We start from the raw sequence: 12,076 nt of genomic DNA on the forward strand, positions 1-12,076 counted from the left end.
TTTAATAATTTAGGCATGTCTCAGTCCTTTGAAAAGGTTTGATTTAATGAATTTGTAGTCAGCTCCTTTCCCAATCCCCCATTGTAAGTTAGGAGTTGATTTTCCTTTGTGGCTTCAGGAAAGTGAAGACGGTACAGTTTCAAGAACATTTGTTTGTATTTTGCTTACTGTATTATTTTCAAATCATGTACAAATTAACCCAAGCACTCATAGCACTTCTTATAATTTGTGTGCCAAACAGCTGTTACATCTTCTGTGACTCACTCTGCATTAGCTCTCATTTTTTGTCATTGTGTGAAGGATTTCAGTTTAATAATTTCACAATTTAATGATTATCTGTGGATTTGAGAGCAGTGGGAAATTAGACTATATTGTCCTAGACTCTGTATGCAGTCACATGGGTAATATTCATTCATTGTGTTAGTTATGTCGTTCATTCAGCTCTTAGAGACATGTAAAGGCCAATTAGCTGTTAATTAAGAGATGGCAGCAAAAGGTTTCCTCACTTAAGACTCTACTCAGTTGTACCATAGAGGACATGGGTTCATTGTGGAGTTGATTGACCCTCATCATAAGCAATAAAAAGGTTATTCTTCCGTATTTTTTTGTTTTTGCAAAGTTAATTAAAATTACTGTCAAGGTAAGTTCAAATGTTGATCTTACATTATGCATATGTGACGTGGTAGATATCTGTAATTTGACAAAATATGAACAACATGTTTCAGTCAGGGCTTTTAGCAGCTCTAATCTCCTCTGCAGTAATAGCTGTATGTCTGTGGATATGACGCTCCCAAATGTTGTCATAACCTGTTTGTGAATGCTCCAGCCTCGACACCTTTAAAAAGAGGTGCGTTTGATTTATGACACAGCTCGTGGTGTCACTCTGAAGGCAATTACAAGCCATGAATGGTTATTATATGCAGGCACTGTCTGCGAGCCTGGCACGCCGCCAAATGCTGCAAGAGAAGCGATGCTCTTGAAAGAGTATCATCAGTTACGCTTCCGAGTACTTCAGCGGGGAGCATTCTTTATTGTGACACGTAAGTGCTTAGGTTTGTGCGGCTTAAGTGAATTAAAAATATCTGTGTGTTTAAGAACTGTGGAGCGTGCCTAGATTGTGTGTGTAGGCTACAATAATCCTTTTGCCCCCATGGCTGAACATGTGCGTATACTACTAGTTTGTAGAGCTATTCTGTATTAAAAGGTGTTCTCATTCCTGTACATATTTCTAGTCTGTGCTTCATACTATGCTTAATCCCCAGTTAAATAATGTCGACCAATTAAAAGCATGTGCATGGACAATAAAACCATACAGTAATTTAAGGACTCATAAACCTCATCAGAATCTGTTTTATTTCCATTGTCAGTGAATTTCATAAATTAAAAGTTGCTTTGGTGTTTAGTTGCAACATAAAACATTGTAGTATAATAATAATAATAATTGTAAAAAGTATAGGCTATGCTAAAATAAGATAAAATAAGTACATGCTAAATAAAATGTGTAATAAACGTGAATTAAATACATATATATTTGATCTCAGAGCAAACAGCAAAACAGTGGTATGGGAGGTATAGGTCAAATATTATTTATATGGATTATTAAAGTGAGGTATTATTTACATCCAAACAACCATGGATTTCTGTCATAGAATTTTTTTTTACAGGTTATCTTGTCCGCCGTATTGTTCTGTGCCTGTTGTTATCGGAGCCGGAGAGGCTTATCGTCAGGGCACTTTTCTGCTATTTCCAAACCCATAATAAAGACAGTTGTGTCATGAAGGGCTTCCAACATGCCACACGCCCATGCTATATGCTTATGCAAATGACCTCACACAAGGAGGAACCAGATGATTTGCCATAAAAAAACCTCAGAAAGGAAAGGTGATAAGAGATAGGCATTCTTCCCTGTTATAAATACAAACTTCACACTGTGGGATAAATGCTCGGAAGTACTTTGACTCTCATCTTAGCGGGTTATAAATGACAACAAAGGTGTTAACTTCAATTTGCGACATTTTGAAATTGCTTGAGATTTCTCCAGTCTGAAAGGAAAGAATAGGAAAATGGCTCATATGTTGAACTATTGTCAAAATGTCAGTGAGACGTGTCACTCAGGAGGGCTAAAGCTATACTTATCCAGACAGACACAACAGCCATTAGAGAGAACAGCTGAAGTTTGGCTTAGTAAACATGAGCCCTTACAATGAAGCGCTGTAGGTGTTGTGTGCTCAAGCTCCTGTGGCTTGTCTCTGATCTGCATATTTTTTGTCCTTTTCCTGCAGAGTCTCTGGAGCCCACCTATCAGCAGCTGCAAAAGATGAAGCTGGACAAGAGCCCCTTTGTGGTGGTGTCAGTGATCGGCCAGGAACTGCTGACAGCGGGCCACCACACTGCCTCGGTTGTGGTGCTGGAAGCCGCTCTGAAGATTGGCACGTGCAGTCTGAAACTCCGGGGGTCGGTCTTCTCCGCCCTCAGCAGTGCCCACTGGTCCCTGGGCAACACCGAGAAGAGCACCGGCTACATGCAGCAAGACCTGGAAGTGGCCAAGACTTTAGGTGACAGGACACAGACAGACGTGTGTCGTACAGTCTCAATGATGAGCTATAAAAGGGAATTCTGAGTATTGTCAAGTCTGAAATTAAATAGATTTGAACACATTTTTGATATATACCAAATAATAATAAATAAATAAAAATAATAATATCATACCAAATCAATTAATTATAGGTAAAGTGTTTAGCCAGTGCATTGGAGTGGAGTGCATTATAATACAAGTTGATAAATGGAGCATATTTTGGTACTCAGAACTAAATTATTAATGAGTTTTTGAATTAATTTTATTAACTTTTTGATTAAACTCCCATAGCTAATCTCCTCATTTTTATTTTTGGCATCAGTTGGTAATTATTATTCACTATATTTTGCAAACGAACAATACAGTCTATAAAGACGTGACTAGTTTGATAGAAAGAGATCATTTTGAGAGATACTATACTCTCAGTGACAAGTAAAAATATTACATAGATAACTTGTTATTATAGGTGTTATAAGGGGACTTTGAGTGCTCCGAAAGGTGCCTGATAAATAAAATGTATTATTATTGTAAATCTTATTATAAGAGTGTAGCTGAGCGCTCCACTTGCCTCGCACAGTTTGACACATGACTGGCTCGACTGGCTCCTGCAGCTGGAGAGAAGGGGCAGTAGTTCTCAGGTGAAGCTCAAAGAGTCGAGCGTTACTTTGGCCTTGTCTGTGGGGCCTCTCTGTCAGCCAGAAATAATAAGGCTTTCCTCTGTATCTCACCCTCCGGAGCATTGAGATCAACACGAGCAGCTGTCAGGAAAGCTGCTCTGCTGTGGAGAACTTATAACAGACACTTTACCATTTAAGGTTATAGTGGCATCTGAGGTTTACGGTGCAGTTAGCAGTAGCTACTCAAATTATGGGAAACATAAAATCATACTTGTGTGTAAATCTATTTTGAGAACACTAGTTCTAGTGATAACTAGTTGGTTTTGATTTCCAGGTGACCAAACAGGGGAATGCCGCGCTCACGGAAATCTGGGGTCGGCATTCTTCTCCAAGGGAAACTACAGAGAAGCACTTACCAACCACCGCAACCAGCTGGTCCTGGCCATGAAGCTCAAGGACAGAGAGGTAAGCGGCGCGCATGTGGTGGGCGTTCAGACCACATCTGTGAAAGGCAGAGAGCTGCCTAACTGTCAACGCAGAGCACAATAAACTAAGGTTATACAGTTTTTCTAGCTCTTTTATCTAACTCTAGGGCTGTACTGTCCTGTGTGTTTATGGGGTCAATGAAGGAGGAGTCTGAAAGACCCGAGGCTGCAGCTGTTTTCTCAAGTAGTACAATATAATGTGCGGTTTGTGTAGTAAACATGATCACAGTTAAGTGAATGCAGTTGTGTAGGGCTGGGAAATACTGACAAAAATAAATGTTTGTATGTTTTTAGAGTATCCCAAGAATGAGAGTCAAACAATATTATGTCAACAGAAATGTGTTGCACGTCTTAAACTTTATTAGTTGAGGTTTACAAATATGAAATGTCTGTAAAATGTATATGAGAAATATCACATTTTACCCGTTTTTAAAGTTTACGACATCACCTTTTTAAATCAGCTCTTTTTGTAGCATTTTTACTATAAACAATACTTGATTACCGGTATACATTTTTCTTTCTTCAAAACAACATTCATGCTATTATCTAAATTTTCATACATTTCCCACCTCGACATGTTGGTATGTTTGTTTACCTGCCTAAGGCCCAAAGTCACCATGCTGGCCTTGAACCATTAGTTTAACTGTCACTGTAAGTAATGACTATAAACAAAACGCATTAAAAAAGTTCTGTCTGTGTTTACTGTGCGTCCAATTCCTCCGTCACACAGTGTTTTCCATTTCTTGCTCTCTCTTGTTCTGGATGACCTCTGTGGTCATTGTTGTGCCCGACAGGTGCTTGTTCCAACACAATTCCCGTCACAGTTGCTGAGAAGAATGGCTTGCGTTTCCTCTTCTTTCCTTATCCTCCGCGCCAGGCTGCCAAGGCTGCTTGTTTGTATTCTCTGATATCGAGGGACATTTAAACAGTCCAGTCAAACGTATTACACTGCTGAGGAATAAGGCAGAAGGACCCTTTGACACGTTTTGTTCCCTGCGTTTTAGGTTAACAGTGTCTGTACTGTCAGCGCTACAAACGACACGTGTTCCTCACTCACAAATGCCGTTTGTAGAAGTGCTCACAGTAGTGGTAAAGCCTCATGCTGCAGATGTGCTGTTGTTGACACATAAATAAATGATTGACCCCTTGTTCACCCAGATTGTCTTAGGGCCCCTGTGGAGGTCACTGTATCATTGCTGATGGTGCTGATTGGCTGTTGAAAGTCCTTTCTGCTGCCCCCAGGCTTCTTTGCTCCTCTTCTGGCCCCTAATCAGAGTCATATGTGTGTCACACCACCTGGTCGGCCTCAGAACATGTCGGAGCCTGGCGGAGAGCTCATTACCATGGCCCGCTGTTTTTCTTTCTGATGTGGACTCTTTATCTGGCCTTTCTGAAGCTGAGGTCACTTCCTAGAGGCCGGGGACAGGATGTGGCTTCTGACTGGATTTCCACTGTGCATAAAGTCTAGAGAGGAAGCAGGTTTAAACAGACAAACTGGCGGTAATCCTGAGAGACATAGGAACATACTGTAGTTGACCCAATCTGGTGCGTCATATACTGTACATAATTACATTTTATTGTGGAAAAAAATTTGAAAAATGCATAATTTTCTGTCTGATGATTATGATTACAATATTTAAGTGAAGTTGTGTGGAGCTCTTCCAGTTTTGTGTGAGTAAATGGAACATTTTTCAGTTTGCAACATTGCCACTTTTGGCTATCGTTACTGGAGCTTGGATCTTATCCTGGTAGTTTCTGACATCATGGCTATCAGAAACTCACAAATAATTGTGGACATCTGGCTAAGTTGACATCACACAATTGAGGTCAAATGGGGCTAGATACACAAGAACCCAGACTCTCAGGAGTGGGTCAGGCAAGATCAAATAGTGTAACGTTTTACAGAGACTAACCATAATGTTTTAGCTGTGTTCATAGTGCTGCTGGGTGGGAAAATGCAGTTGAGAAAGACAAAAAACAGATCCCAGATGAGTGTTGACAATAAATCAGGAGGTAATGTTGTTGTGTTATCAGAAAAAGATTGAAAAACTGGATTTCTCGTCTGCTTCACTTTGACTGCTGCCCATTAAACCACAGGACGTTCAAAAAACAACAGCTAAATTCACAACTAAAGTGAAGGAAAGAGGGATATCTTAACGGGAAAGAGCAGTGAGCTGGGAAAAGCCCTGCAGAGTGGGTGCTCTGTCATCCACCACTGAAACTTTTAGCTGCGGTCCAATCCGGTGAGGTCATGTGCTAGCGTCAAGTTAGTGTTTTTCTTTCACTCCGTGCCGTTTGGAAATATCCTTAGCAGACTTTCAGCTGTCATATGTTCAGCAGATACCGCACAAACACACTCCTCTATCTTTGAGTCTTCTGTATCCTTTCCAACTTTAGTTTTTGTTCCAGTTTTTCACACTCGATTCAAAACCCTGCCAGTAGCTATTTCCAACAAAGGCCTTTTTATAATGAGCTCCAAAAGCTGTTAAACTATCTCTTTCTAAAGTGCTCCTTCCCATCCTTCTGTTTGCATGTGATGTTTTGGGCTTAAATGCTAGGTTGAACTTGAAGGAGGTAACCCCTAATTTGGGGTGTGAGTGTTTAGGAGAAACTGAGGCGGGCTGGCAGCGGTATAGCCTGTAATTATGTCTTGTGCGATGTTAAAAAAGAGTCTCTACTGCCGTCTCCCCCAACCCTACGCTGAAGTGGAAATCACATAAGATTTGCTGTTTATTTGCCTATTTGCTTTGTTGGGCTTGTGATGTTGTTTTTTGCATATTCTGAAGTTCAACTATTTTCCTCTTAACTCAGAAAAGACCTCACTGAAACTTTACCGCCTACTTTCATATCATTTCGGGACTATTTCATCATTGGTGTTTATAGCGTGCTGCAGCATTTGGATCCTGGTTTGTATAATGAAGGAAAGGGATGAGAAATGAGCTTCTAAATCAGGGGTGAGAAAAGGGGCTTTCTGGGTGTTCCTCCTGTCAGGAGTATGCTTTGTCGGTGCTTGTCATCAACCCAGTAAAAGAAAAGAGGCTATTAAGGACTCATTAGGGTAGGGACATGTACTGGTGCTGCTGTTACTCTGTCCTGCTAATAAACGATGGCAGAGGTGGAGTTTGGCACACTGCTCTTTTTCCTTTAGTGATCTCTACTGTGCTGATAAATGAGGGCTGGGGGATAATTGGTGAAACTTTTTAATCACAATTTATTTTATTACGATCAAACCTATTCCTTGAATTACATGCTGTGTATCTGGGGTATGATTATTTGATTTAATATGGTAAGTTGCATAAACAGCAAAGTTAATATCCATAACCAGTCAAATTGTTATAATGTTACTGTGATAGTGTGTTAGAACTTCTAGATTGTGACCAAATAGTACAAACTTAAACTATCTTGGTACTGCACAATATTGTGCAAATAGAAATGTTGCATTTCTGTTCTTATTGTGCAATGGAGCAGTTATGAGATTTGTAAGCCATTATGACATTTCATTATGCTGAAATACGGTGTGAAATAGCCCATAAATTGAGGTGAAGGCTCTAAATACCCATCAGAAATGAATTTGCCCTAGACTGAATGAATGTACTTTAATTCCAGTTTACACTGAAGATGCAGTGTGAATCTTGGGACCACACTCGGAGGAGCACAGAGAAATCGCTGTGTCTTCACCTCCTCTCACGTCATGCTGAAGCGATGGGCTATAGCCTAACAGCATGTCCAGCCCGCTGTGCCTTAATGACACACAGGCTCGATTCGGCCCGTCGGTTTAGAACCGCTCCACAGCATCTCGGCCCACCACCAATCATGAGATATGGATGGCAGACATCAGCCAATGGGCCGTGACCAGAACAAGGGAGAGCCCTATTTGTGTGTGTTATGTGTGTGGACAATACGGAAACATATTTACAGTGTATTCTTTGCAAAGTGTCCTGCAAAGCCACTTGGTCCTCAGCATATTTACCTTCATGTTTACTTTGGTTTTGTACCAGGCCTGCGCAAACAAAATTTATGCAACATGAGACACTGGAAAAAGACTTTACTGTTGAAAACCCAAGTGCATTTTCGTGACTTATATTTATTTGATTCAAAGTCCTAGCTTGGTAAACCGTGGTTTGTAGCACCCTTGAGATTGATGTGTTCTCCTTATTGGATTGTTCATCTACACTTCAGCAGATGTGTGCACGTATATACAGTTTTTTTTATGTGGCTCTTACTGATGCCTGTCGCCGCTTCATGCTTGTATATGTTGTGTGTAATGGAGTGTGCTCTGAATCTCAGTGTCACTTCTCACTGACCCATAACAGTAACACCCATAACAACCCTGGCACTTTTAAGACCATAGATAGATACCAAAATTAGACCAGTGTTTTCATGTCCGTGTATATGCAAATACGGACACAGCGTTGTGTCTTCCCCAGTGGAGCGTTTGGAAGTCTGTCAGAGAGATGAATGACTGCCGTTATATCGACTGCTACTCTACTGCCTCCTCCCTCCTCTCCTTTCTCCTCTCCTCCTTCTTCCTTGCCTTCCTCAGTGGCCCATGCTCCATTTCTTCTCCCTCCCAAACCCCACATCCGCTATTCGCCCTCATGCATCAAAGCGGCTCTGTATCTATCTATAGCTCACCAATACATTTGATCAAGAGCCCAGGGCCAAGCATTATCTATCAGAGTGACATTTAACAAAGAGCAGTCCAATGTTAAATGATTATTTGCCGTCACTGGAGCAGTAATTTGATGCTACCTAGCAGTGTTCAGATTCTAACATTTGATCAAAACATCAATACACTGGCCTTGCTGTTAACTGCTCTAACAAGACCTTAATCTAGGCCTGTAATGCACTGCAAAGATGGAGCCGCTCACTAGTGGGAAGTTGAGTAATTAGTCTGGAATATTACACCTTGTCTCTCGCTTTCTCTGCAGCAATCGATGGCAATATGGAGGGATGTATGGGCTAACAAATAAACTGTGACATGGTCATAGCAGACACTGTCACGTTTTAATACAGGGAGTGTCATGTTCAGTGTAATAACAGATGACAACCAATAGACATTTATCGGCGGGAGGAGAGTCCAACACTGAACCATCAAGCTTCATGAAGATTTTAATCATTGTGAAATAAACCTTCCCTCATCAATCTTGGCAGAGGAGTTTTACGTCACACGGCAAACGGGATGAAGACGTGCCCTTCAGTTTATGCTTGGATAAATCAAGCCAATTATCAGCTGTTCTCACATGCTCTTGATGTTAAATTCATAGCAGATGCAGGTCTTGAACCCGACAGTTCTAGTACCCATACCATGGCTTTAAACCTCTGATGAAAGTTGGTAATACCATTTTATGATACATTTTTAGGAAACGCAAATAGAAAAAACAGCATGTAGCCATAAATCATTTGTCAGCCAGTAAAAAAACAAGTTCATTTTCATTATAGCAATAGATTAAAATACAATTATGGCAATAATTATGATGAATATTACAATACTTGCATATATTACATTCAGTGCAACGTTGTCATTGTAGTACAATTTGATGTAGTTTGTATAGCTGGATTTTGCAATATAGTAGGAGTAGAAACTTGTTAGAAGTTGCTCTGCTGCTCACCATGAATACACTTTCTCAGGGACACACGAATGTATGTGTGTACGTATCATTTTAAAGTCCTTCTAAAAAACAAGCAAGCGTAAAGAAGACTTTTCATAAGTGAACTCTTACTAGATATTTTAATATGTCCTGCACAGATAAATGAGCTTTGTTAAAATATAGTCATTTATATTGTCACACATCATTTTTATTGTATATTTAACAATATATAATAGTATGCACATTTCGGAAGGTGGCACGTCACATGCATGATCCCATGAACATTAAAAGTTAAAACCATTTGAACCACAATCCATAATAAGGCCTTTGCACTGGGTTGTGTGCGTGCGCTATGGTGTGGAGAGTCACGGACAATTAAAAATCATGACAGAATTACAATTAAGGAAATGAATGTATAATGTCAGTTTCAATGTATTAGATCTGTAATATGATGAATAAGTCCCTTGTGTGAAAGCTGAAACTGTATGGGCCCATAAGATATTGCTTCAGCCTTTCTGGCCTCTAACATTATGTAATGGTATTGTATTTAATGAAGGATTTAAATTGCCTAAATAAACTAAAGCAAACTACTTCTTAACATTCTCCGAGGAGATAGATGTTTTATGTCATTCGGTGGAATATTATTGCTAAATTAACCTTTTTCCCTCAAAGAGGCGTTATAGGGTCCCCATGCAGACTGAACCACTACCAAAAGTATGTTTTTGCTGCAGGGCTCCTAAACCAGCCGAGGAACTGAAGCATTGCCTTGTCAATAGTGTTTAACTGTGACTGTATGATTGCATTGTGTGGTTTTTAACTAAAGGCACCACAGCACGAGTCAACAACATATTTCCCCAAGGGGACAATAAAGTGTTTTGTATTGAACTACTTTTCCATGGAAATGGAAGCTGGTGGAGTTTGGGAGATGCACTCACAGTAAGAGTGTTTTTATATGTGAAAAATATAAAACAATCTGTATTTTATTCTTATTTTTTGGGCTATAAAGTTACATAGTGGTGCTTTCAAATGGAAATAATGTGTAGTTTTTGTAAAAAAAAACTAAACGCTTAACATTGTGCAAATGCATTCATTCACATTATGTCACATTATGTATCGTTGCGCCTGCTGAGGATTTCCTGGTCTATAAAATCCAGTCATTGTAGTCTTTATTGCAGGCTCTGTTCGCACCTGACCAAAAATGCACTTCAGTCTAGACTTTGGTTAGACCTCCCATATGAAGAAATGGCAACACCATGTCTGCTTCACCTCCCTCTCGCTTCAGCACAGTCCAGGCCTCATCCCTCCGGCCAGAGAGCCATTTAAAGCCAGGGAACTGCATCCCACTGCACCAGCCGATCGATACGGAGGCTGTCAGCAAGACGAATGGAGGCTTTAGGAAGTCCATTTTAATGAAGGAGAAGGAGCAGGGGAATGAGAGGTACTTGGGGAAAGGGGGCTGGTAGAACGAACCAGAAAGGAGAATTGTGCAGAACATTTTTGTAAAAGATAGTTTGGGGAGCGGTTTTCGAGAGTGAACCTATTTCTAGCTCATGGTGTGAAACGGTGCCTTGGATACAATAACCTGCAAAGACACAGAAACCTATATTAGTGGACAAAGGGGACTTCATCTGCACCGTTCACCAACACCACATCAAGAGCTCTGGCTCATGAATCATGTCAGCAGCTCCGCGGTTACAAGATATTGTTGTGACAAGGGAAAGCTACGAAGCCAAGGCTGCTCCCTCCACAGCTGTCCTCAACAAAAACTCATTCTGCTGGCATCAGCACCGAGACAGACCTGCATGACTTTGATGCACTTTTTCAACATTTTTAAGTTTAGCAGGCTGTACTTGATGCATATAAAAATCTTGTTCCAGTAGAGTGGAGTCTTTCTCTTTTTCACCCATATTTATCATGAGTCGAAATAGTAACGCTTAAAGTGAAATTCCTTTTCTTGTTTTCATTTATTGGATGAGTTACTGTCTCCAATTAGTAACTTCCACTGTCGACATAGCAGTCAATTTAGGCCTGGAGTATATGCCCTGGACTGTAGTCACACCTCTCCTGTCAGATAATGATTGAATGGGTTGAGTTTATCATGATATTCTTGAATCCCTAGAGTTTAAATTTGAGTTGGAGGACAGATCAGAATGTTATGGTGGAATTTGCGATTTAATTGTCAGATTGCAGATCTGGTTTATGATCAATATATCTGTAATTACTCGGTCACATGAAAGAAAACACTGGCACCAATTTCAATGTTTTTGTCTGGCACCAAATGAACAAAAGTAGTGGTGCAATTATTAAACGCTAAAGACATGATCGCTGTCATTTGAAAGGCTTCGAAGTAAATCAAGTTTGTGGAGCCAATCCCTAACAAATAATGATACAATTAAACATTTAAGGATCATCATTTTAGATAGTTCTTTCAAAAACTATAAATCTTCCATAGAGTTACACAGGCCCCTCCATCTTAAATCAGTCAAATTATAGAGCAGAAATGCAACCTATTATTCACACAAAATCCAGTTTAAAGAAACCGTTTTGGAAACACATTTACACCCTTTATTTCAACATACATTTAAAAGATGAAAGAGTTGAAACTCCTATATGTATCTTATGTTTTCAGATTGTGCCAGGTGTTTTTATAAATGGTTCATGGATTACAATAATTACAAAAGCTCCTGTTGAGAAGAGGAAGGTCATGGTGGGGACCGTGTAACTATTTGATGTTTGCATTATATATAGCTGCGGCTGAAAACCAGGGTTATTGGAGCAGCATTTTTGTAGAATGATGAAATGCTCTGC

General features: G+C 40.0%; 1 protein-coding gene across 4 annotated transcripts in view; it reads left to right on the forward strand.

The window, feature by feature from the left end:
• The window catches only part of LOC140347539 (tetratricopeptide repeat protein 28-like), a 151,220-nt gene that overhangs the window by 97,880 nt on the left and 41,264 nt on the right, over window positions 1–12,076 (forward strand). For all 4 annotated transcript variants that reach the window (XM_072434026.1, XM_072434028.1, XM_072434030.1 and 1 more), the window contains 2 exons: window positions 2,283–2,555; window positions 3,527–3,657. In XM_072434026.1, coding sequence (XP_072290127.1) covers window positions 2,283–2,555; window positions 3,527–3,657 — 404 coding nt within the window. The remainder of the gene's footprint in view (window positions 1–2,282; window positions 2,556–3,526; window positions 3,658–12,076) is intronic.

This window comes from Eucyclogobius newberryi, unplaced genomic scaffold (assembly GCF_026437365.1).
Source record: "Eucyclogobius newberryi isolate DKJ021-1_F unplaced genomic scaffold, fEucNew1.0.hap1 SCAF_6, whole genome shotgun sequence".
NCBI lineage: Eukaryota > Metazoa > Chordata > Actinopteri > Gobiiformes > Gobiidae > Eucyclogobius > Eucyclogobius newberryi.